Below are 27,774 nucleotides of genomic sequence, written 5' to 3'. Positions count from 1 at the left end.
GCCCTCTTCGTTATGCATGAAAGGTATGCAGGCGCTTTCACACTGAAACCCTCGCCTGAAACTATCGCGGCCAATAGTATGCGGGTGCTTTCGCGAATTGATATTCTGTGATTATTAATCTTATCCAATGATGTAATAGGTGCGTCAAAGTGCATACGCGTTGAAATCGATATTTAAGATTATGTTTTATATATTTCGAGGATAATTTGCAGGGCAACATAAAATTATTTGTGGATTTGCCTCTTTCTTTTATGAAATGAATGATTGATATAATTTTTACACATAATAATTTATATATTAACTTCTTGTACGAATAATTGATTATGTGATATTTAACTGCATAGGCGAGAACAAAGAAGCGTTAATAACGTTGTACATGGAGAGAGTTTGATGAGTTCTAGAACAAAAATTGAGATTTAATGAATTTTATGATAATAATATCGTAATATATAACGTAATTTATAACGAAATTGATAATAGTGAACGTTATAGTGATGCAAGTTAAATTTCCAAAATGAATTGATCGATACTTGCTTCATAATTGTCGGTTTGTAGTCATGGAGGAATTAAGCGCAGTAAAACTGAAATTAATCTGGAGCCCTTGTTGGAAAAGCGAGTGCGCTTTCATCACGATACTCGCTTTCATGTAGTTATAATTAATATCCGGTCGCTCAATTCAAATATCATCGGACGGAACAGGTGAAAGGTTTTTATGCCGTCATGTGATTTAATGCTACGATTGTCGGGGTAATTCATATCGCGCATCGTTTGATTTCAATCTATGGGATATGAAATAGAATTCGATTCGCGTGTAAATCTCCTGGTGGTCATTATAAGACAACTGCGTAAAATCGTATTATATACGTTTTTTACATGCAGAGAGAAAAGATTTATACATTCGTTTTATATTCTTTACAATACGAGGGATTTTTCTTTTCCTTATATATAAATTAAATTTTATTTTTTTATATCCCATTTATAAATTTTTTGTTTATATTTAATTTTAAAAATCTTTATTTCGTTTTTTAAATGAAACAGTTCTGTTAAAGTGTTTCTAGAAATAAAAAAAGCAAAATTTGTTATTCCTATTTTTTTAGCTACACTTAAATTTAAATTTAATTTGTCTTGAGAAAAGCGGTTTTCTCGATTTTCAATCACTTATCTTTTAAAAATTACTTATTATTTCGACATTTTTGCGGGGAAAAAAATTTATATATTGTTGCAAAAATTCTATATCGCGTATATAATAAAATATCTTGTGAAAAGTGATTGAAGAGCTTCTCTCCACACACCTGTTTCATTTATATCGGACCGATGGCCGATGATATCTGATTCGTGCGGTCCTTTGCGTTATAGAATCTCCGATGTGATACGTTATCGCATCGCGTACAATTCGGGTTGTATCAGCGATCCCGGCGGAAGTCGAACGGTTGCGGGTATCGTTATAACAGGTATTAATTAATTCTATGATACACGAGGAAAATATCCCAGCGAAATGATCCCTTCTGCCATACCCCGAGGCTACCAATCGTATCAGTCTCGCCCCTTCCTCCTCTCGCCCGCTTGTCTTTCTCTTAGCGGAATTAATTGAATCGCACAAAACAGTCTCATTAAGGAGAGACAGGCGGAGTCGAGCGTTCGATCGATATGTGGGGACGAGGAGGGAGGAGGGAGAAAGGTTTGCTGCACAGGGACCAAAAATAAAATAAAACCAATGTCGCTGTTCGATGTCGATCGCGGGCACAGGTCTTCTACAGATATGTACATCCACTCAATTTCAATTGCGACTCGTCTCGCTCCCGAAACTCCATCGGGATATATATACCCCCTTCCTCCCCCGCATCCTCACCGTGCCCCCGCAATCCGCGAAAACCTGATTTTTCCTGAAATCTAAAATTCCGCGCGCGTATCGAGTGCGAGCGCTTTCCCGTCTCGACGCTCAATTAACGAATGCTTTCGTACATAAAAGCGACGAACATCGATGGGTTAGTCGCGGAATGCTGCCATCGAGTCGTGAATTTCGGTGTATTTGGTACATCGACCGCTTGACGCGAATGCGATCGGACATTCGGGGCTTGCTCGAGTCATTGAATTTCGCGATTTGAATTCCTTTTTGCTTGTTTGGGGTGAAAATGGATGAGGGGATGTTATGCTACCGACAATCTTAAATTTATCGCCTTAACGAAATTTTAACGTTATCCCTCATGTGTTGTTTTGAAATGTGTGAAACGTCAAAATTTGGTGAAGATTATTCTATTAAACTTTCTTCTAAACTACAGAGACGATAACTTCCATTATCGATGAAAAATATCAATCTTAAATTTCTCGCCTTAATGAAATTTTATCCCTCATGTGTTGTTTCGAAATGTGTGAAACGTCAAAATTTTGTCAAGATTATTTTATTAAACTTTCTTCTAAACTACAGAGACGATAACTTCAAAAATATTACTCTGAAAGATACATATTTTATAAATCAATGCATTAAACTTCAATAAATTCGAGAGATAACTTCACTTCATCTAAAAAAATTATTTCTCCCGAATGCCCGAGTGAGATGTTTCAAGCGAGGCGTGAAAACTTTGACGTAAAACGATGCAGTAACATTACATTCTACATCTGAAAACTTTTGAAATTGCACGAAAGGTATATTACGGGTTTCCGAGGGCGAAGTAGAGAATGCCTCATGATCCGAGGTGTAATTTCTGTCGGTTTCACGTCAATGCGGCGCGTAAACACGGGTTTCGACCGTGTTTCACGCAACTAGTTGCAGCAAGCCCTTGTCTGTCCTTCGGTCCGGGCTTCGTTGGTCGGACGTAAATGCGTGCATATTGCATCGCTCTACCCTACACATCCGTTTGCGACGGGAGCGTTTCGACTTGCTTGCAAACTCTCTCTCTAATCTATCTGTCTCTCTCCCTCCAAATGCATCTCGTTGATTAACTCACAGGGTCGCTGACAGGCAGCGCTCGAAAGGAAATACCTCGCCGAAGCCTCGTCGGACCGGCATATTATCGTGTGTGCCCGTAACTGCATGCCTACGCTAATATGCGAGTCGCGAATACCGTTTCCCTGTACACAAAGCTAATCTAATCGAACGTTATGTTCAGCCTGATGCACTCTCTCTTTAATGGCAACCGGCGGACCGGGTGGTGCAAATATGCGAACGCGCGCGTTTCGGAAGCGCACGCGGCCGTTTAGTAATTACGCATTCGGCCAGCCCGAAAAACGCATCTATGCCATATCGTTTAATCGACGTACATATAACGCGAACGTTTCGAATCGCTCGCCGATGTTGATATTTCACGTGCATACGTTATTTATTGATCGCGATCGCAGACACAAACGCTCCCCAAAATTGCAAATATTTATCTATTGTCGGTATTATCTTCTGTAAAGATTGATTCATTGACCACTATCATTTTGATATAGTAAAATTTATTAGACTGAGATTAAACTAAGAAATTTATTCTTTGAGCAAAGAAATTAGTTGTGGTGATTTTTTTTTTGTAAAGAACATATTTATGCGAGACCGGTAATTTTCTTAGAAAGCTAGGAATATTACTTTCTAATTGATGTTTTTAGTTAAGAAATTCAAATATGTGTGTCATTAAACATATAAATTACAGATTTTGTTTGTAAAAATTCGGCCTTTTTAAAAAAAATCTTATATTTTTTTATAAAATGTCGGCAAGAAATTCGGTGTTTTATAAAAAAGTTAAATCTTTTTTTTTTTTAATATTTGATTGATATAAAAATTTTTTACAAAATCTGTATATTTTTAAATTTAAGTAAAGATTTAAATTTTTAAACGTCTAAAGCAAATAATTAAAAAGATTTCCAAAGCTCACTTTACACGATATATAATTTGCAACAAAATTCGAGACAGAATTATATTTGTAATTTTACGTGTCGGATAATATGAAAAATAATTGAAAAAATAAAATTTATAAATATACATGTATAAAATAATAAAATAATAAAAATAATAAAAATAATAAAATGTATCAGAATATATATATATATATATATATATATATATATATATATATATATATATATATATACATCAAAATATATGATATATATAAAAATATCTGAAAGAAATAAAGAGATTTTTTGCGCAAATTACGACAAGAAAAAGAATTCTGAGAAGCACTCATAGCGGGTGGTTTTGGCTATCTTCTCGATCGCGCCCGAAATCATTACGGCGGCAATTGTGTGAGAAAAGTCTCCTCTTTGAAGTCTCGCGTCGCGTCTTCGAAACAAACGACACATCAACCCTCCTTGTATCGCCGGTCTCCTTTTTCCTACCTTCCCCTATGCTCCTGCAATTTTAGCTCGTAATAAACCGTGAAACTTCGCGTCTCTCGCCTCTCGCAGCACGCATTCGCATTCGCATTTCGACCTCGACGCACTCATTCGAGATTTCGAGAGGCACTTTGCAAAACGACAAAGTCGGAACTCGGCTTGTTATTTCGTCGTTCGGAGAGAAATCGACGGAGATGCATGAATACCAGTGTGATTAAGGTATTCCCTAGGCGGTTCCTTTCGATCTCGATTTTAATTGCGCGGTATAATAATACTGACGCGATGATTTCTTTGCCGGGGAGACGCCGCTTTTGCCCGGCTCTTCTGAAGCTCCTCTTTCGACGCCGCCCTTCCACAGTTTCCCCTTGGTAGACCCCCGATAAACCGCCCCCGTAAAACACGCCTGACGGAATTCGCGCTCGCGTTTCACGCTCGTGTGCGTACGTACATGCATGCGTGCGTACACACGGCGTGTAGGAAATAAACCGCGCGCGCGGGGGTCGTGTTGGTCTGAGGCTCATTTTCCAGGGGTGTCATTATGAACTACCAGATATTAAATTTGTGTCGGTCGACCTGCCCGCGGTTACCGTGGAGACCCCTTCGCACCCTCGCAGCGTAGAGCTTTTCGTGGCTTTGCGATCATTATTAGCGCAGGGAGCGTCTACTATGGTGGTCGTTTAATGAATATATAATCCCACGTGGGTTCCGATTAAATTTTCGTTAAGTGATTGATGTGTTGAAAAAATAATGCGCGGAGTGAATGTCGCGCATATTGTTTCTCTCGACGATATTTGATGATTTCAAGATTATTAAACGTCGAAACACCGAACTTAACATTTAATTTTATTACAATTGTTTGCATTGCAATGAGAGTAAATTATTATAATTTATTTATCTTAAAATTAAAAGTCGTAATTTGCTTTCAGAAAAATCTTTTGCTTTTGCTACAGGTTTATATTATTCTCGATGTTTAAACTGTAGACAGGTATTTGTACGGAGCGATTACACAGGATGCCTGGAACAAAGCTTTAAGAGACAGCAGCAATTATTTCTTGAAACAATTATCGGTAGCTTTTGTCTCTCTCTGGTAAAAAGTATATTTAAAAATAAAGTTTCGCGAGATTGCCAGGCTCAAGAAGTATATTTCAATAAAGAGATTTCTATTTGCTTTAAATTTTCATATATAAATGTAGGAGACATTTACAAATAAATCATGAAAACGCCCTCCAATTATGATCATTAATTCAAATGATATGCGATTTAATATTACACTTTTGAAGCGTAATTAATTTTTATATATAAGCGTGTGTATACAATTTCATTGCGAAAAAATCACCTAAGCATTTTTTTAAATATATGTAATTCACGATATAAAAAATATTAATATTCGTAATACGATTATCAAACTTCATTGATTGATTAATAATTACTAAATATTATCATGTTAAGGGAAAAGAAATGTTTACGCGAACGTTTGATGTTTTATTAACATTATAATACTCATTTAGTATTTAAGAAAATAATATAATTGTATTTCGAAATCATCTTTCGCCAGGTATACGCAAAAAAACAAACATGTTTTTCTTACTCGCAAAGGACACGCGTCGTTACACAGTAAGATATGAAACCTACGTATGTACGCATATAAACATTCAAATGAAAACAAAACCTTGAGGGAGGATGTATGAATATACGCCCTTGTAATACAATCGTCTCCTTAGTTGCCGAATAACAACCATCACGCGTAGATGGATTCGAGAGAAGGTATCGGGCGAAATGTGCGATTATCGTATTTAAGTGTGGCGAGAGAGTAATAGTAATAATAAAATATGCTGGATTATCGCGTATAAATGTCGGGAGTGCCGAATAAAAAGTATCGCGCGATTATTACTGTGATTACGCGAATGACAAGTTTCGCCGATAATATTTATATATCGATATCCGATTGAAAGTATATCGCGCGTAAAGTAAATGTCGGGAAAAAGTACAAATATTGTAAGTTTGTTTTTTTTAATATTTGGATAAATAAATCGGAAGTGTCGAAAAAAAGTATCGCGCAGTCGAACTTTAAATATCGTGAGTGATAGTAATTGATGTCCAATCGATTGATTCGAGTATATGTGCAATGGATCATCGAAGGTTTAGGAAGACGAATCGATTAAATGACAACAGGAAACAGACATCGACTGGTGAGTCAATAATTATGATTATAATTAAATTTCATATTTAATCCATATGTAATGAGTTGACATGATTGGGCGATAATAAATCTCGTTCTTTCGTGAATACATTATCGAAAAATATTTATCGTTAATATCACAAAAATTATTTTAAAAATACGTCAAAATATAAATGTATTTTTCATACATTCTATATTTTTTACATCATATCTTGTTTTATAATATATAATATGATATTCACCAGCATATACCGACATAGTAAATTTTATATTTTATTAAAAATATACATATAATTTTTATAATATGTATATTTAAAAGACTTATTATAAAATTAAATGAGTGAAGTTGAGACTAAAGTATGGTTAATCTGTGATTCTCAATTAATTAAATAATGATCTCCAACATCCTATGCTGAAGATATTGAAATTTGTGGATTGGGGATTTTAGTCGCATTAATTTTAATAGACATTATTAAAAAAAATAGGCTATATACAATTTTGTTCAACGGTTTATCCCTCACGATATTTGATTTTCACGATGTTACGATATTTTGTCTTCTCGTTACATAAAATTCACATTGATTTGTTAATGTTAGTCGGTATTTTGCGCCGTAGTTGAAAAATAATTGTCAGTTTGTAAATTATATATACGTTTTTTTTTTAAAAACTTAATAACATTTCCGCGCGGTAGATAAAAAATATCAATTGTGTCCTTTCTTACCTTTTCTTTCTCCCCTTCGTTCGTTCACCTCTTTATATTCTTACCGCGTCTGTTTATCCCATTCTTCATGAAATATCTATCACTATCTGCTCCGATGCGAGCAACGACGTTCTAATGAAGAAATCATGATTTCGGTTCGTTGATACATGGGCTTCGGAGGCGGCAGATGCGCGGCTGTTTTCTTCTTAAACTCATAAAAAAGGAATTTCCCTTGCGCCGACCCATCTCCTGTAGTGCTACGGCTAATTAAATTGCCATTTGCGTTCTTCAATCTTCAGGCTTTTAGCTGTTTCGCGTGAAATTAGTATCGTAGAAATGTCTCGAGGCATACCGTATCAACTTTGAGATATTATTTAGAAAAGAATTTAATTTCCGACTCGTATTATACAAATCGTATATACAGATGAATTATTATTTCACGTATTTTCAATTAAAATATTTAATTAAATTTTATTATTAACGTATAAAGAATAAAATCACTTCTGATTAATTGCAGCAAAATATATCCATCTTTCACATGTTATGTCTTTTTATATTTATTATTTTGTGCGATAAATACATATGTACGTATCTATTATTTCCGCATGAAAAGCAAATACTCTTTAACTGGTGAATAACTGTATATTTTATGCTGCTCATGGTAGACCCATTAATCATACGTCACTCATAAATTAAACAGGATTCTCGAAACCGTAAAATAACCATTTTATGAGTCTATCTTCGGGTATATAAAATCGAATTTTTATAAAATATGCTGTATTTGATTTGGAAGAGAATATTGATATAATTAATATTGAAAAATGAATATTAAAAGAAAATATATCTAGATAGTATTGACACACGAACACGAGAGAATCTATTGATTCGGCATCGTTTAAAAATATCGAGAAAATTAAAAAGGGAGAGTTTTTTTATAAGTAACGCTGTGTGTGTGTGTGTGTAAAAAATAGAGAGTGAATAATTTAATAAATTTCCGCGACGCTTTGTACGAATTTGCCGGATTGCGTTCATCGGTTTTTTAACACCTCACTTTAATTAGTCGGATTTCTCTTTTGTGGCGAGCGGATTGCGTTTACAATTATTCGTGCACTTAATTGCGGCTCTCCGTCTGGGAGAGATTCTATCTTACTTGACGATGGGATATCGCGTTTCTGGCTGAGTAAAATCTTATTTCCGATGCGAACGGCGATGGGGGACGTATTGAATTTGAGGATTTCTTTTTCGAGACAAAACGCGCTATCTCCTCTTCCCCTATCTTGATACAGCATCAGAAGTTGCTCCTGGTTTATTTCCTTTTATCAACGGTAATTGGATTTGCCAGACACAGCTCGCGAATCAAGTGGCTGCCTCGCGTACGAGATTTATCCCGTTTATATAGTTTCCTTGCTTAACAATTACGATGCTTTCCCCGAAGATTCGAATAATAAACCAATGCAAATGCATTTCCCGCGGCGTTCTTGTAATTTACCAGGAATATCGAGTTTAACCATGTTATAATGGCGGATTATGCAATCCGAGATGACAGAGATGAAAGTTCAGTAAATGGATATCAATGTTTGATCGTATATCGCAAACGGTTGTCGATAAAATGATTATAGTAACGCGAATAGTATTAATATATTATTCCTGCTGTTAGCTAAAGTTTCGGAAGGTTATGTACTTTATTACATTATTCTCCGAGTCATCTTGAGAAAATTACAGACGCTTCATGCGAACAGTTTGCCAGAATGTAAAATCGATGTGTTACAGCATATCTCTTGAACTCTGCGACGCTGGCAGGAAACCGAGATATTTTCTGTGCTCAAACTCCTTGAAATTCGTTCCCGACGAAAATTCGATAATGAGATGACAAACTTTGCACCAATTACTTTGATATATATTTGCACATAGGATATACTTTACAATACAATTTTAGCAGGAAAGTTTTATATATAAAGCATATATATATTTCAAGTAGTTTTAGTACACACACATATATATCATTCATTAAATTTAATACTTTGTATTCTTCACTTTTTCTAGAAATTAAAATGTGTACAGTGCAAATTAAATTCATTTCTTTTAGTGTAAATTGCGATACTATTGATATACAGGGTGTATCTGAAATGATGCACTAAACTTTAGGAGCGTATTCTAGAGGTCAAAATAAGACTTTTTTTGCTATGAACATGGGTTCGCAAATGAACCCCCCTTTGAGCTAAAGACCCCTAAAGTTTGGGGAAAAAATTGAAAATTGGCTGTATTTCAGAAAAAAATTATTTGACCTTGGTTTTGACGTTACCTATCACCCTCTCTTGAGAGATAAATAAATTTGCGTTGCAGGTGTTTGGTCAATTTCACACATTTTCGAATTTTAGCTCGGAGGAGGGTTCATTTGCGGATCCATGTTTATAAGAAAAAAAGTCTTATTTTGACCTCTAGAATACGCTCCTAAAGTTTAGTGCATAATTTCAGATACACCCTGTATAAAATATAATTACAGTAGAATACATAATTACTGTAAAAATATCTGTTTTAGTGGATAATTGCGTTATTAAACTTGCTTATGTGATGTTTGAAATTATGGTGAGAGATAAGGAGATCCTTAGCTCTAAGCATAAATCAGCATATGTCACATGAGCATGTAACATGATGTTCTTACCGTATTACACGGTAGAGTAAGATTGTTACAAGAGCTTGCGCGACGTAACGGTGATGCGAGAACCCCGTTCCTGACGTTGTCTTTTACTTCGCCTGTGCGCTGGGCTAACGCTAACAGGATTGCTCGAAGGGATCGGGCATAATCTCTTCCCTTTCGTCTCGTCTCCTTCGCGGTCTCTCCTTGTCTCTTTAGAGATTACATCTTGTACGTCGGGCGCAGAATCCATCTTTAAGGATTCCCTCTCTCTCTCTCTTTTTCTCTTTTTATCTCGAGATACGTTTACCACCAGGACATCACAGAAATCGTTTTCTCCCTGTCTGAGCTAATCGACTTTTAAGCATAATCCGCCCGTAATCGCGAGAAGACATCGCGTGCTATTAAAAAAATATTTTCCTTTGTGCACGATCGAGAGACGAGAAGTCGTGGACATTAGCATGAGGCTTCGCGTTTTATCGGCTCTTTAAGCTCAACATCGACCGTGAAGGCATTTGATCTTCGTTTTCTGTGACAGCGTTCGACGTATATTATGATGTATAGTTATCGGCACGCATTAGTTCTCGAGCGAGACCGAGAAATCCAGCAGAGGGTTTCCGAATACGTCAATGTTCGATCATAACGGGCTTTAAAAGACTTTCGAATAAATTTGTCCCGAGTCTTATATGAAGACATTTCATGCTTTGTTAAACAGCGATTATCAGTATCAATTCTGACTTCGATATTTTTTCGATGTTTTAATTTTTTAATCACCTTGTTTATTTCTATCTATCTTGTTGTTCATATATTTCTTATTAATTATTTGCAACTTAAATTTAATTAATGACGCGCATTATTTTTTCGTTTATATATTTTTTATTTTTATATTTTTTATATTTTTATTTTTTCGTTTATATATATTAAGTTATTTCCAAAGCATTGAATGCCTTTTTAATAATGTATAGAGTTTGTAGCTAATTTATAATCAATTCCTTTGAAAAAATTAAGGGAAGTCATCTTTTACTGCAACTTTTTACTTTATATCGAGACATTATTCATATTTAAATCTTTATTTTAAAAAATCAAGTTGGTTAAATAATCTGTGATTAAAGAGATTCAAGCCTTAAAATATTTTGTATATTATTTTCTCGATATGAAGAAAGTAAGATTAATAATCATCGTTAATGAAATATAAGTAAAATCATATAGTTTCATCAAAGAAATATATTTATGAGTTAAAATTAAGTTGAAAATTAATTAATAATTAATATTCGCTATTCAATTAGATGTAATATAGTTGGTTATCAATATTCTTTGCTTTGGGAAAAAATTAAATCAATCCTGATGTCTAAATTTTCCTTCCGCTTCTTTTCTGAACTTCCCTTGATATCACTGGCGCAAGTTTAATCAATCGTGGCTCGTTGTCATCACGGTTGATTAGACCGACATCCATTAGCGCCTATGATTAAAGCGACACGGTACGTCGGGCAGGCGAGAAAAGGAAGAAAAATCGCGTTAGCCGAGAGCGGAGCAGATGAGCTTAACGCGCGCACGTATACGTGGAGCTAAGTAAAAGTAAGCTCCGCGCGAGATGAAGTTAATCACCGCACGACCGTACATCTGGTTAATTACAAGTCGTGTCATCGTCGACGCATCGTGCCGCGGTGAACGCGGGGGAGAGGCAGGATGTTTTCGCGGCGTTTTCTCGTCGTTTGCCAACTCGCTATGGGTGAGGCAGACGCAAAGGGCGCTTTTGACACTTTGTTCGGGACGCTTCGATACCGCCAGCGTCGAGATAGGACACGCGCTAGCGCGAGCATTTGGCATCGTCGGTGAATATTCATTCGCGTCCAGGCCGATATCAGATCCGGGGCCCCGGTGCGAAAACGCAAATTTCGCGCAACGCGCACTCACAAAGGGCTACCTCACCGGAGCGTGAGAGAGCCGGCGAAAAAGAAACAAAGAGAGAAAGAGAGAGTTTATATGCTTCAAAATGATATCGACGCTGGACGTGTGCATGTTGCAAGCGACATTCTGTCTGAAACGCTGATATTTCAGACTTTATCAGTGATGACAAACGGTATCCGAGTTTCTACCATATTAAATCGCGTGATCAGAAAAAATAATAGTGCAGAGCGACCATAAAACATTCCAACTCTTTTATTGAAAAAAATATAACTTTTCTAGATTTCTTATATATACAGGGTGTTTCTTAATAAGTTCGAAAAATTTTAGGAGATGATTCTTTGTCGAAACTTAAGGGGGGCTTTTCATATAAACATATACCTACTCCTACATCCCTTCCTGTGGAGTTACACTCCTCCAAAAATGGGGGTAAAAATTAGGTTTTTATTTTTTTCTCAAATTTGGAACAAGTTAAGGAAATGAAATTAGATGGATATTTTCTACTAGTAAAAAGGTTATTTATTAATATTTTTTTCAGCCTCCTGTATTGTTATAAGGGGATGAAACTAGCAACCCCTATTCAATTTTTTATTAGAACTTTTTAATGTTTATATAAAAAACCTTCCTTAATTTTCGATAAAGAATCATATCTTAAAATTTGTCGCACTTATTAAGAAACACCCTGTATATGTAATTTTTATAAAGTATTATCGGAACAGCACATCACAAAATTAAATGCACTGTTTTTATTGGATTAGCACGATGTATAATATATTTTACGGATTTGTCTACACCGGAAATTGTCTAAGAAAATATAATTTCGATGATGGAGAGATCGCGTGTTACATTTTCATCTAAACGGCGCCTTCGTGTACAGATTTTCAACACGATAGATAATCCTTGTTTTACGTCGGACACGTTCGTTGGTTCTCCGATCCCGCGTATCTTCATAAATGTTACGAGTTCTCTCCCGAAACCGCTTGATATTCCCTTTAAGTGCTTCTTGATGAGAAAGGAAAGGAACGTCCAGGGACGTGGTAGAATAAAATAGTCCTTCAGGTGTAGATATGCAAATATAGGGAAAGGGTCGAGGGACTTCCCAGACTTCTTAAACGCAACTTCTTCACACTTATCGGCGCATACACTCCTTTCCTAATCTCTGAAACGACTTTTTAAATTTAAGTAATATATACAATGTTCGTGTGTGTGTGTGTGTGTGTGTGTGTGTGTTATACATTTTATGATACCGAGTTTTTTAGACGACTTTTATTTTCTTTTTTTTTACCACACTGAGAAAAAAATCTGATTGCGAAAAATCTAATTAGAAATCTGGTAGATTCAATCAGATGTCTGTTGGAAAATGGACGAATCAGAATTCCTTTGAATTACCAGATGAGTATGATTAATTTTTTCCTGTTAAATTTACCAAATTTTCTTGGTAATAATATTAAATTTACAAAAAAATGGCACCGTGTCCATGATTAGTTAATAAAATATAAGAAATTTTAGAGATCCAATTAGAAAATATTAACCAATTCCTTATAGTAAAGTCTATTAAACGTTCTAAAAAATCGTTATAAAAAATCGAGTCTTAATAATTAGAAATTTTGCTTGATTTAACCAAAGTGCCTTCTATCAGATACGTCTTGTTGGTACAATCAAACGATTTTTCTCAGTGCACGCATATGAAATCGTATTCAGGAAATCTTCTCAGGGTATGGTATGTCGAGGAAAAAATTTTTTTAATGGTAAAAATAATTAAATTTGCGGACGTACCGCATCAATGTCTGTTGACCCTCTGATGCCAGATAAGTAAAAGTGGGACGAAGAAATGCATTTGCGTATGCGTGCACGAGCGTAATCGGTAGATGCGGCTATTCTCGCGAGAGCACGTATAATTACACGGAAGTGCGCATCGATTGACGAATCTTGCATGCACACGCGTGCGCGCGTGGCCGTACGTGAACGCAATTTGCAGTAACGACACGCTCAGCCATGCATACGCATATAAAGCGCATTTACATACGTGAACCCACTGTTCACGCGGATAATTACGCACGCGTATGGCTCTCGAGTCTCGGATACTCGAACGATGCAAGTGTTATGTATGTATGTACAATGGAGTATGTTAATGGCACCGTGATTCACGTTTCTCCGCCGTATATCCCTAGGAATGTTTACTACAAAACCAACGATGCTCTCCTTAGAGTATTGAGCTTTATGACCATGCTGATGTTTCCCCTTTTGATATTACGTAGGTAATATCGATGTTTCGATTTACATTAATTTGCATTTACTTATAGCCTAATTTGCATCGATCTACATCGATTTGCATAAACTGCCATTAATATATTATGACGTAACATTTTTTTTTTTTGATTGTTAGAAGCGATATTGAGATTACGAAGTATCGAATAATATTAATATTTGATGATTTTTTAAATGATTATTGAATTAATTAGATATACATATGTACATACATATGCACACAAAACATTAATATTCTGTTAGATTTAAATATTTTTCTGATTAACGATCGACTGCTTTTCATCTTACTGGGGATATATCCTTTGATTATAGGACTATGAGATTGCCATCCTCACTTTACCCATAAACCCGAACATGAAACCTGTAATAGATACTTCAGAACAAGATACTGAGACCCTTGATGTATCTGCTTTTAGATCTCATCAAAAATACAAGTAACCCTAGCACAGGTGTCTATCAGTATCAAGATGCAATTATTTATTTACATAAAAAGATACATTAATAATTATACACGTATGTAAAATATCATACAATACAAAATGTAAGAATCACAGATAGATATATATGCTTAAAACGCTTGTTATTTATTTTTCACTCATTCTCAATGCGAAGCATTAAATTATTCCGTCCTATTTATTTTTCTATTTATTCTATTGATTTTAAAAGCAACGTTTTAATTTTATGCGAATATTTAATTTAAAAAACAGCATATTTATTAGATTTCGATTTGAATCTTTCTCGCAAGAAAATGGTGTTTTAATTAAAGTTACACAAATTAACGATTAATATTTTAACTTTTTCCGACAAACTCCATCTTACATAACGCCATTAACGCTTCGTACACATTCGGGATGTGTACTTGGATTTAATTAGGTACAGGAGAACGAGAAATCGCGCGTATATAGTAGATATGCGATCGTGTTATCTCGTGCACGCGTGTGAAACCGGTTTGATCGCTCTTTCTCGTGTTGTGAGACGAGAAAGCTTACTCCGTGCCACTCGTGTGGCTGACCATCAAGAGCTGTAAATCGTAGACTTCTTGACTCGCGGCGGTCCTTTTGGGTGGCGAACAGTGCATCAAGCAGTGTATAATGACAACGTGATAGCGTCACGCCGTATGTTCCATTTATTGCCTGCGTACGATGTTAACCGTGTGCTTCTTTAATCGCTCGACTTGTCCATTATCGAAGACGATATCCTCCGATCAGTCTAATAATTAATATTCCCCTTTAAATGTATTCGACACTCGCAAATTTTTTTCTATTATTATGAAATATCACCGACATAATCATATCAAGAGATACAAAATAATATATAAATAAAATTCTCTTCGTTCTCTCTCTTGAGCGAGATAAGCATTGATATATGAATCGCTTTTTTGTGGCCAAAATTAACGTACTAAAAATGGAACAATCGAATAAAAAAATATATTCTGCTCTAAGTAAATTTAATTAGCAAATATATAATTATTATTTATCTTATTATTCTCTCAATTTATATATATTTGAAAAATTAGAGTGATGTGTAAAGAGAAAGATAAGTAAAAATTATAAATAATTAATAAAAATAATTTAATAAAATTATTTAATAAAATAAATTATACACTAAAAATTAAAATAGTACTATAATTTCTTATAATTGCAAGAGAATATATAAACAATATTTACGTGAAGAATATTGTATTTTACAACAATTTTGCACATGGTACATTAACGTCATACTAATCAAGATGTGTGTCTGTATAAAATGATAGTATGTAACTTTTCTTTCTTTCTCTTCTCCTTTTTTCTCTTTCTCTTTTTTTCTGTCTTCTTATACTGTTACGTCTATCAACGGGCACAATCTTCTCGGTAATAAAATGTTCTGAAAGAGAATACCGTGGTTCGACCCTCGAAGTCCTTTTTCCTGAAAATTACAGTACCGTTCCCGTAGTTACTTGTTATCCGAGAACCAGTAATTACTACAGGAGAGGAAACCGCCATCGAGTTGACTCCGCGGACCTCTTTGGTTTACCTTTCCTTTTGAAATTCTCTCCCCCTTTTCGCGGTAGGTTTTTACCGCTTACGAAGTTTACTCCGCGCTCTCGCTCCATCCTCGCTAAATGGAAGTTAACCACTGAACAGATCTTTCCAACCGTTTCTTCCGTTATCCTCAAGTTTGTTCTTTCGTTTCTTCGTTCTGTCCTGCGTATTTATCGAGTTTTCCGAACAAATTTCACGAGTTTTACTTCCGACTCGTGTTATCTGTTGTTCTCCCACGTCTCCCATCATTACGTATTAATTCGAAGATGTAATTCCGAGCCTGGAAAAACACGAGGAAATTTTTATTCGTATCGCAAAATTAGCTGAATAGTGCAATTCATTGGTAAATGTCGATCGTGAAAGCTAGAAAAATGTGTATCTATTCGATCACATTCCCTTTGATAAAAAATTCTTCGAGAGAAGCGAACCGCCAATTCTTCCTTCGAATTTTACGTTCGCGTAATTTCGTCCCCCCCTCAGACTTTTATCGTAAAGGGCTTGTCCATTCATCCGGCGCGCTATTCGAAGCGTGAAGTCCCTTTTATACGATCCTGTTGCCTAATGTTTAAGAACTCTCGCTTTTGCCTGGATTTCGTTTCTGTACTCCGCACACGTGCTATCGCCAATTTCGCTGCCGGGACGCCTGTCGAATGGCAAACTGGATAGGCCTTATCCTTCGCCCGGCTGTAGCGAGTTATCAACGTAAATCCGTTTACGAGCTTATGGAAGCGTATATTTCGTTGCGCGAACGCGCAGCATTACTTTCCGGCTCACACATCTCCGATTACTTGCAACGAGATCGCGGTAATGCAATTTCCATCCCAGTAGCATCAGCGAAGCATCCGATTTTTTAAGACTAACGATAAGTCCATCTTTCGCGATATTTCGGCTTATTTTTTATGTCTCGGGTGACTTATATTCCTGTCCTCGCTATGAAACTTTATATCGAAGTTTTATTAAAAATAGCGAACTCGATCATTTTATTAAATACTGAAAACTAAAAGAGAAAGAATAAATGTTTTACATTTGTACATATAAAATATGTCAATATTTCGACGTTAACTTTTAATAGATTTAATATAAAATTTACAATTATTAAAATTTTTTCAACCGAAAGAAAAAATATTTTTTATATATTTATATAATTTATTTGCATCTTTTTTCTTTATGCAATGAGAGTAGTTTTTTTTCGAAGTATTGGATTGTTTGAAATTTTCTAGTCTTTTTTATGAGATATATATGAAATAAAAAATTTTCCAAACAACTCAACAGTTTTATTTTTCAAGAGATATTAAATACATATAAATAATTTCATTTTTTTAATATTAGAAACAGAATAGAAAATTCTTTACATAATGCATGTAATAATATTTTATATAATGCTTGCATGTGTATTTTTACGTCGAACATTATCATCGAGTTTTAGATAGTAATTTTTTAAACGACATCATATTCATATTTATTCATTCAACGTGATCGCTCTCGTAAAAAATATTTTTATGGCTCGCGATGTAGATAGGTCCATCGTCTTTGAAGAACTTTGACCTGATCTAAGGAGAGAAAGATCTCTCCAGGGCTCGATATTCCGATATAAAGTTACTTCCCTCGAAATAGTGTAGTGGTAGACGATACTTGGCTTGTGTGCATGGACGTACATATGCATGCGAAGACGCGCGCGTCTCCTGGTCTCTCTTTATACCGGGTAGAATTTCCAATATTATCGAGGCATCGGTATTATGTACACGACGCCCGCTCGAAATGCGCTGTCCTTCTCGGCCTCATAATTCTCGTCGTCTCGGTCGATCCTCCGAATCTCACGCACGCGAACGCAATCATAAATATCGTACGTGACACAGCATCCGCGACTCACCTTCGCAATTTGGGGCCTTCTGTTTCCGATTCGATAAATCTCACCATAATCTCCGGAAAAGAAATGCTTAAAGTCGGGTCATCGAGGAGTACCATAGCTTTTTTATTCCGGTAAGAACACCCTTCTTTTCGAGATTCCTTTCTGCGTGTCTGCATCGTAATAGAGTGTTAGGGTGAGTGCTCGAGGCGAAAAAAGCGTAAGGGAGCGAAAAGAACTGTCGAGAGAATCAGAATCCTAATAGAAATCAAATTCTTATCAATCTACAACTGTACGAAACGTTACAATGGTTTAAGTACCTTAAGAATATTTTGTATTATTCGATAATCGACGTAAAATATCTATTTATAACAGTATAGGGGGAGTTCCCCTAGCGCCGGACGGCACCTAGTACCGGACATATGTCATATTTATGCGAATAAAAACGCGATCGGGTGGTAATTTCGGTGACAGGGCGGAGAAAGTATAGTGATCCACGTGCAGGATGCGACACACTCCAGATTTGCATACGCAAGCTAAGAGGACTGTTAATCGATGCGTTTGAAGATAAAACGTTGCATTGTATAATTTAGAAACAGGTCATACTTACGAAGATTTGTTGTCTACAATACGTGTTCTTGTATTATGAAGTATTTTGATAAATAGTTTTCAAATATCTATGTGCTTTTTGCATAAAGTAAACTAGTTTTTACGAATTCGTTATTTTTTAATACATTTTTTGTCTCCTGGCTCGGACAGAATATTTTGTTCTAATCTTGCCAGATACTAAAAATGTCAGTATTGCATGTCTGTGAAGAAATAAGTTTAAAAAGACGAATCGATCAAAGAAGATAAAGAAAACTAGAACACTAACATCTAAACATACAAACGATGACGCTACCTGTGTAGTTTGTCTAGAGAACAATGAAAAAGATTGAATTCAATACTCCAGCTGCTAGGAATGGGCTCACGAGGCATATGCTGATATCCCTGAGTGTTCTGATAATTATATTTGTGATCATTATAAATTATTTTGAAATTATACGGTGTTTAGGGGATCTATTTTAACCATGTCCGGTACTAGGCGCCACTTTAAGATCGTACAAAATTTTATACCAAAGTTTGACACTGATTTAAATATTATATTATAAAAAAGTTGATTATTCCGTTCATTTATTCTCATTTCTAATATTGTTAACTAATAATTAATGCAAAATATAAAAGAAATAAAATACATTTTTTTAATTTATCTACAAAAAACCTTGTGTTCGCTACTAAGGGAACTCCCCCTACGTATCCATGAAAATATTTCAAAATGTTTAATATAAAAAAATATTTCAAAATGTTTAATGTTTAATCAGTGTTAAATTAAAGTCACGTTTGAATTATATGAGAAGAATAAAGGAAAGAGAGATTTAAAATAGAAGGAGAGCAAATATATAAAATAAAGCACATACATTTTCTACCCTATTATGTGAATCGCGCGCGCGATTTATGGTCCCCGGGGGATCGACATTACTATTCGCGCCACGATAATTAATCAGGAGGCATTCAGAACAAGGTGATATATTTCGTTAATAATAAATATGAATCTGTAATGTGTTGGGTAAGGTGGCCCGAATTCTCAAAGGCACGCTAAATGAGTCTCCTGCGATTAATCGCGCACTCAGTCAGGTGCCATTTGTTACAGCGCCCTGAAAATAATACCGGGCGTGTAACACCTGGTCGCTAACTGCAACTGCGCGAACCCTTTTCGCCTCTCGCGCGACTAATTGCAAATTCGATCGCCATAACGCCATTTGTTACGTTATGGCTTATTGAAGGCTCTGTTCGTTAGCCTTCCGACCTACAGTCGAGAAAAAGAGCTCGAATCCAAATCCGTTATCGCGCGAAATAATCGTATACGTGTAGACACGCAAATCATGGCTCGTGTATTTTTTTCCGATTCGGAATAAATATACGGAGATCAGCTGGAGGTATGATTAATCGCACGAAATATTAATTCAAGTAGCGGGGATATGATTTATGAGTAATTCATGTGCGAAAACATGCATAACGTTAACTAATTTATTCCTAGTATAATTATGCATACATGAAGAGGTAGGAAAAAACAGATATTTTAATAATTAAAACGAAATTTTTTCTAAATATAAATTAACTTTATCACTTTATTTCTACTTATAATTATATATGTTAACTAGATATTATAAAAATAATTGTAAAAATGTAGAAACAAGATATAAATTTGACATCATGTGCGAAAACATGCATACTGTTAACTAATTTATTCCTAGTATAATTATGCATACATGAAGAGGAAAAAAAAGATATTTTAATAATTAAAACGAAATTTTTTCTAAATATAAATTAACTTTATCACTCTATTTCCATTTATAATTATATATGTTAACTGGATATTATTTTATAAAAATAATTGTAGAAATGCAGAAACAAGATATATAAATTTGATATTTACTTTATTGCTATTTTATCGCTATCACTTTCGTTATAGCCCGGAGAACAATGTCTCTTTGTAACTCGGAGTAAATAAAGTCCCGACTGTTCCGACATCCCCGCCGGTGTTAGAGATATACCGACCTACCTTGCGTTTTCACACTTTACGTACCTTTTCTTCGCACCCCGCGGCAGATAGCTATCTTGGGACCCGGGAGGGATGTTGGGGGATGAATTTTGGTCAGGCAGCTCGTAAGGAACCCCCATGAATCGCTACGTGCTCCGTGCGGAGAAGAATCCAAGCCGTGCGAGCGAGCGAGCGTGTGCTGACACGCGTCTATATATAACACGAAACCACGAGGATTTTTCTCGTCCTCTTTTTCTACGCGCACTGAAAATCTTTCGTCACGAAAACACTTTAGTAGTTCCCCCGAGTACCATCTCTTCGCCGCGCGTTTCTCTCTTCGCCGAGATCTTTCGTGTGCATATTTTCCCCGCAAATTGCTACACAGTCCGATTCTTTTGTCCTTAAAAGAGTTTATTAATTTACTTCTGACTCGTAATTATTTTCTGTGCCGGACGTTACGCCAAGATTTGTCGCTGGCCGGTACTTTCGCTAAAATATAATAGCATGTTCTTTTTGTGAAGGCAAATATTTCTATGAAAATATTTCTATGAATTGATACATGAAACAAGTTGAAATTAATGTTGCGTCCTTGTAGAATATTATGCAAATTCTCTATTAAGATAATTTTGCACGCAACTAACACAGTTCGTAAATGTTATCAATTTAATAACAATTGTCTTTCGTTGCATTTCTATTCCCGAATAATTTGAGAAGTCGTTGTAATCTATTTGATCCATGGTTATAAGCTTTTTCATTGAAGTAAGTTTAAAATGACGTTTAAAGTTATGCAACAGTTATGCAAATGATTGAATTTAAACTTTGCGAAGCTAATATTAGCACCGCCGCTTGTAAAGTTTAAGCGTTGCAAGCCGTGCGCAGTTGAACATTTTAATAATGTTTCTGATTACTTTCACCTAATTTATCTTTTTAGCAATATACAGTTAATGTTTTCCATTATTAAACAATCGACACTGTTTATAAAAAATAATTTAAATTTATTTGCAATGATGCAGGGGAATCATCTGTACATGATAGAATCGACTTATAATTGATCTATAATTATAGGTTTTTAATTAATCAACTTTATATATCATCATAGGTTTTTAATTATCAACTTTATATATAAATATTTAGATGAAACGCAACTTTATCGTATCTTTAATTATTCTTTTCGTAAAACACTCTTGCAAATCTATTTTTCCCATATTTTATATACGTACTACTAGTAATATACGGAATTGGTAAACCATTCGCTGCCACAGCTGCCATCGATGTCATACATACTAAACGAAGACGTACGCTTTTACGAGATTTTCTTTTTGCTAATAGACGTTATCATGTCTTAATGCGTATCTAGATTTCCGGTCACGGTTTGCAGTACGAGCAACGTTTGCTCTGCGAATCAACTGATATTGAAACCGGTCGGCGGTTCTCTCGGCGGGACGAAGCCGGGGTGTCGCCGCAGAAACCAATTACGACGTATTCAGCCGTGGAGGAGCTAAAATCCCGTTCGAGTAGCCCTCGAACCTCATCCACAGACGTGGATAATCGCATCGTGGGTTACTCCCGCAACGTGAACGTGCACGAGTGGATGCCCGAGTTCTCTCGTGGATGCGTTCATAAACGTAGCACACGAAGACAGAGAGCGTCACGCATCGCGCGAGAGTGCCCGAGAGAAAACCGAGAGAGTGAAAGAGAGAGAGAAGGGAGGGGAGGGGGTGAGGGGGTGAGAAAACCACTCTTTTCTCGCACGCCATTCGCGATACCTCGTTTCGCTGTCTACGGGAAGCTGTCGTACACCAGTCGCGTCGCAACATATGTAAATGACATGGACGCAAGTGGGTATCCGGTTGATGTAGTAGGGCGTATTATCCGCCTTTGCCATATAAGTGAACGGCAGCATCAGGAACACGCAGTGAGCTCAGGTGCGGTTTACCAACGCCACTTTATCCAGTCCAATGAGCTAATTTTTTTGTACGAATCGTGAAAATGGTCTCATGTTTTTCGCTGTAAATATGATCGCGTAAGGTGAGCTACAAATGTGCATAAAATATGCTTAGTAACCGCAAATTTTTTATCGGAGAGTAAAGCGAGGCTCAAAGAACTTATTTACCGAGTTCATCAGTATTCCTAAATGTCAATAAAATGCTTACTTTTATAGCGGAGCCCAGAGGACAGGCTACATTTTAACTTTGTTATAATTACGGCCGTATTATAATTATGGCGTCTTTCAATAATTATAACTCAGTGAAAGTTGGGGGAAACTTTAGAATTTACATTATGGTGTTGCAGGCAGTTAGTAACGCAACGTCGTTTATTTCTCATGTAATTAAAAATATAATATATATTTATTTATTTCCTTCGAAATTAAAAATACTTTTTTTCTTTCTGTTTGAATTATTACCCGACGTTGACGTATTTAATTTTTCTGCAGTTATTACTAATCCGAAACAACATAATGATAAGTTATATCTACAGCATATATGGATAAAGCGTCTTACATTCGATTCGCGGGGGATTCAGAGTAATAACGGCGCTTCTGAATAGATCGTATGCCAGGCTTAAAGCTAGGCTTGAATGGCGAGCTGTCGTAAACGTTAATTTGGTACTGAGCCCACGGTTTAACCCTATCAGTGCCGAACAGACGACAGTAATGTTGTATCGTAATGCGTTTCCATTATGTTATTATATCTGTGAACGCGCGAAGACAAAATATTAATACTCCTATAACGCAGCGGGGATTAGCTTCTTCATCGGAATTTTAGTTTTAACGATTTACTTGTGAATTTTACTTCAATATAATATTTGATACATTGAAATTTAATTTATTGCTATTAAAAGAATATATTTCCGTATGATTTTTTTCACTAATGTGCCAAAATATTTGTAACACATTTACTTTCATTATTATTATAAATAATATTTAATAATGTCATTAAAAAGAGGGATGTCTGATGATGAGAGTTTGTTTTAGGTATTAACGATAATTATCAATTTCCTTATGGCTGACATATCTTTAAAGAATCTTCAAACTATTCTTTCTGTTTTAATTTAATTTGTGGTAATCGTAATTCGAAATGTGTCATTTAAATGGGAATTGAAAAGGAATATTTAGAACATAACAAGGTTAAAATGCCGCGTATAAGGGAGCTGCACGCATTTCACACATTGGTCGATGAAACACGTAGAAAAAAAATACGATGAACGTGATGGGGAGGTGTGTCCGTGGTGAATCGATGATTCACGGGTTAAAGCGGTCGGGCGCCGTCTTATATATACAGGGTGTCTCAGTTCTGTTATTTCAATCATATTTGCCATCAAATTATAAGTCAATTTAAGAATAATTGCGATTATTTCGAAATATCGATTGAGATATCAATTTTAATATAAAATTTATATTATATATGTCTGTAATGTAAATTACAAGATTGTTATTGATTATCAAATTTACAAAAATTTCACTTAAAGTTTATATATATTTGCCGACTTATTTAATAAGCTTATGGTGCACGTGAACAGTTTCGTCAAGTTTCTCGTGAGAGATAAATTGTTCGTAAAGTCAGGTACAGAATCCTTGAATGAAAGGACATCCGATGGGTGTGCGAGACACCCTGTATATCGCGTCTTAAGTACTATGTAAAAAAGATGGGAGGATCTTTGAGTCCTTATGAGCGTATATCGCACGTGGTCGTCGCGGCGTCTTAAGATGCATTGCATGCATATTAAAGCCGACTTCGCTCGCGCGATGTATCAGTCCTAAATCCACACACTCGATGCCAACGTGACGAGGCGATAGCGTTGTTGTATTCCGAAGGAATGCGACGTCTACGTGGGCGCGCATGTCAGGATAACAAAATCTCTACATCACGTTAGGAAGCGGCGAAACTTTCTCCCAACGACATTAGCACCGTCATGCGCACACACAATCCTTGATATTCTAATTAAAGCTCTTCAGAAGCAACCGCATTAGTCCATAAGCTATATTTTTATGACTTATGGGACTTGATAACGGTAATTTCGAAATTAATGAATTGCATTAGACAGATCTTACATCGATGAAAGAGATATTGGCATTTAAAAAAAGCTTGAGTTATTTATCACGGATTAATAAACTGATTATTAATTTACGTGATTATTAATTTTTGTCATTTGGCTAGGTATCTAACGGTATTCAAGGGTTATCGTTGCATCATTATTTAGATATACGCTGACAGAGAGATTGTGACATCATTTTGTATGAATATTGAATATGTATATATTCATTGTAATTATTGATCCCCGTTAACGAGCTGAACCATAACGTATGGTTCATTATGGTGTATAGAATACAATACAGAGCATATATAGGGTAAAATACATATGCATGCGACGTGTTACATTTAATCCCAGTTCCCCTCGATCGGCGATTATATATTCTATTCGTCAGTGTAATTCCCATTTAATTATGCTCATTACACCGTACATAACGTACTAATTAACTCAGCTCGTAACTTTCTGAAATTTTTATATAACTTTGTTGTTCTGATTCGAATCCTACAACATTTTATTATTATTTTCGAATGCTTCGAAATAATGTATCTTGTAGAATTTTTATGATAACGTTTCTCGATTAGCTTTAGAGAGAGATAGAGAATCTGTAGAAAAATATGAATGAAACCATACATATAGAAAAATTTAATTATTAAAAAAAACATATATTGCATGTAAACGAAATATTATATTTAATTAATTATACTATATATTTTTGCATTGAATTTTGTCTTGAAAATAAGGTAACGTAGACTATAAACGTGGGTTATAATGTGTAGTTGTGTGTGGGCTTGTGAAATTATCGAGATACGCATTCACGCAAGACGTACGCTCGTGACGCCACACGTCATGTCGTTTTGCACGATTGATTTTTTCAGAGCATCGCAATAAAGCGTCAGACGTGGTGGCGCGTATCGCGTGAGCGAGTCTTTCTCTCTTTTATTCTCACGAAAATGGATTTAATATTTTCGTTTATGGCATGCAATCGATATAAATGCAAATTAGGGTTCACGATATGGCTCGGTCGAGTGATTCGATTTCTTCTGCCTTCCTTTGCGGAAATAAAAAAAAGAATGAAACTATATCAAAGCTGTTCATATTTGACCGACAACGAAGATACAAGGTTTGAGAAATCATGAGATAGTCTTTAATCGGCGGATTAATATAATTAAATTTGTTTTATTTATATAATTCGTATCAGAAATTGATGAGTCGAATAATATAGACATAACATGCATTTTGTTTTCTTAAAATATTTAAATAATAACTTTGATATTTATTTATTTTATAACATATACAGTAATTAAACAGGTTTTGTTTTGAAGGTGGAAAATTGAATAAATACACTTAAAATTATGTGATAATGAAAACATGCAATTTATACAAATATGATGAATATATAAATTACTTAATAGAGTATATTATTAAATTACAACATAAATATATAAACGTCAAATTAAATTTAATTTTATATAAGTTTCTTTTCTTAATGTTTACAGTGTTATACGTTTTTTTATAACATTCAGATATAACTTGATATTTGAATTTTACTTTAAATTATATTTTATTTTTTCTGTGTTCTAATTTCACGAGAAAAATTAATTTAATAATCTCAATTTTTACGCGCCTAAACATGTTTTATAATTTTTTAAATAATGGTTTTTGTATGTGGTACATTTTCTTTTTACATTTTTTTCTTACGATCGATGTATCCTATATTAAAGAAGAGTTACTGCATGCGATATAGTTTTTTGCTTTCAAATATAGCATTTAGTGACATCTTCTATATATGTGTGTAGCAATATACTGCACGTAATGCAAGAATTAGTTTGACAGTTTAGTGTGTTATAAATTGGTTTTGATATGATATGTATATGCAACATTCTCTTCACAGAAATTGAACATTTTTCTTCTATATTTATTCGTAAACTTAACAAGATATGTAGGGGTATATATTTTCTCTGACGTAAATAAAATTTGAAACAAGAAGCAATTTTTTATTATCAATACAGTTGATGCGATCGCGAGGAAAAGCGTACTCACGTAGTAAAACGTAATACACATAGCGCATGATAGAGAGCTCTTTTAATCAATCAACGGGATCCCGCCGAGGCTTCGAAGCTAAAATTTGAAACGGTCATATACGGCTCGACGTCGCGTCCACATAAATTTCATGCACTTTCGTTATTTCTCGTCTGAGCAAACATTTCGACGCGCAGTGTACAACGAATGTGCGCGACGATCTCCGTCTGCGCCCGGTCAAACGCATCTCCCGGGTGCATATACGAAACCGCGTTTATTCCGCTACAATTACGCGGAGTGTCACACAGGTATCTCGCCAGAGTGGTTTCGCAAAAAGCCCAGCTCTCCCTCTATCTCTTTTCCTCTCGCACGTGCTCGCGATATTTATGCACGCGCGTGTGTTTTAAACGCGCTCGTTCGAATTGGGGATTTCGTGGGACAGCGTGTGGTCGACACGAGTGACAAAAAGATTGGAAAAAAGTGTCTCTCGTTTCGGACACCAACGCCGGGGGCGTTAAACGATGCACAGCAATGCGGTAATACACGCTGGAAACCAGCTCTTATCGAATTTAAATCTAGAGTAGAGTAATGTATAGCAATCTATCAAAAATAAATTTGAAGTAGCATATCATATTATATTTGATCGATAAAAGAAAATGGCATTGTAATTTGTTTCAATGTTCCACATTTTATATTGCATATATTCCGTAATATCATAGATCAATCAAGAATGATATAGTGAAGATTTTATATATATTGAAATTGAAGAAATTTGAAAGAATTTTATTGATATTTTAATTTTAATTTTAATTTAAGGCCATAGGAAATTATTTGAAGAAACACAATATTACGTGAAAGATTTTTTTAATGTGAATTAATTATTATATAAATTTATAAATATTTTTTTATAATTTTTCTTTATAATATTCTTAAAAAGAGCATTTTGATTGACTTTATCATATCACTTTAATAATATCGACTATGTAAGCGCCGTCTTTAAAGTCTTCCAAGTCTTTTTTTACTCGCACATCTATTTTCTCTGCAAACGCGACATATGGTGTTCGAACGTTGCGTTGGTCCGATAAATCGGTCGAACAGATTTCTCGCACCCAGCTTCCCATAGCATGAGGAAGAAAGAAATATCAGAATTTTTTATGATTATGTCACTTTCGTCAGATCGTATGCCTTTAAAAAAACAGGCTGGTTGTGTCATATGATACTTCGTAGAGCTTTCAATATTTCAATATTTTCGTTTTATTTTAAAATATACACAATTCATA

The 27,774-nt window shown here is 35.2% G+C and overlaps 1 protein-coding gene across 3 annotated transcripts in view; it reads left to right on the top strand.

The window, feature by feature from the left end:
- Ror (tyrosine-protein kinase transmembrane receptor Ror) overlaps positions 1 to 27,774 on the top strand; it is a 264,893-nt gene that overhangs the window by 17,429 nt on the left and 219,690 nt on the right. Inside the window, exon 1 of one of the 3 annotated variants that reach the window (XM_083092616.1) lies at positions 6,342 to 6,497. The exons of the other annotated variants lie outside the window; for them this stretch is intronic. Coding sequence (XP_082948742.1) covers positions 6,434 to 6,497 — 64 coding nt within the window. The 5' untranslated portion in view covers positions 6,342 to 6,433. Of the gene's footprint in view, positions 1 to 6,341; positions 6,498 to 27,774 lie in introns of those variants that run through there. 3 annotated transcript variants of the gene reach the window in all.

This window comes from Camponotus vicinus, unplaced genomic scaffold (genome assembly GCF_025532165.1).
Source record: "Camponotus vicinus isolate PSW18456_S1 unplaced genomic scaffold, iyCamVici1.0 SCAF_1, whole genome shotgun sequence".
NCBI lineage: Eukaryota > Metazoa > Arthropoda > Insecta > Hymenoptera > Formicidae > Camponotus > Camponotus vicinus.
The sequence above is the reverse complement of the archived record's forward strand: the minus strand, read 5'-3'. Positions and strand labels throughout refer to the sequence as shown.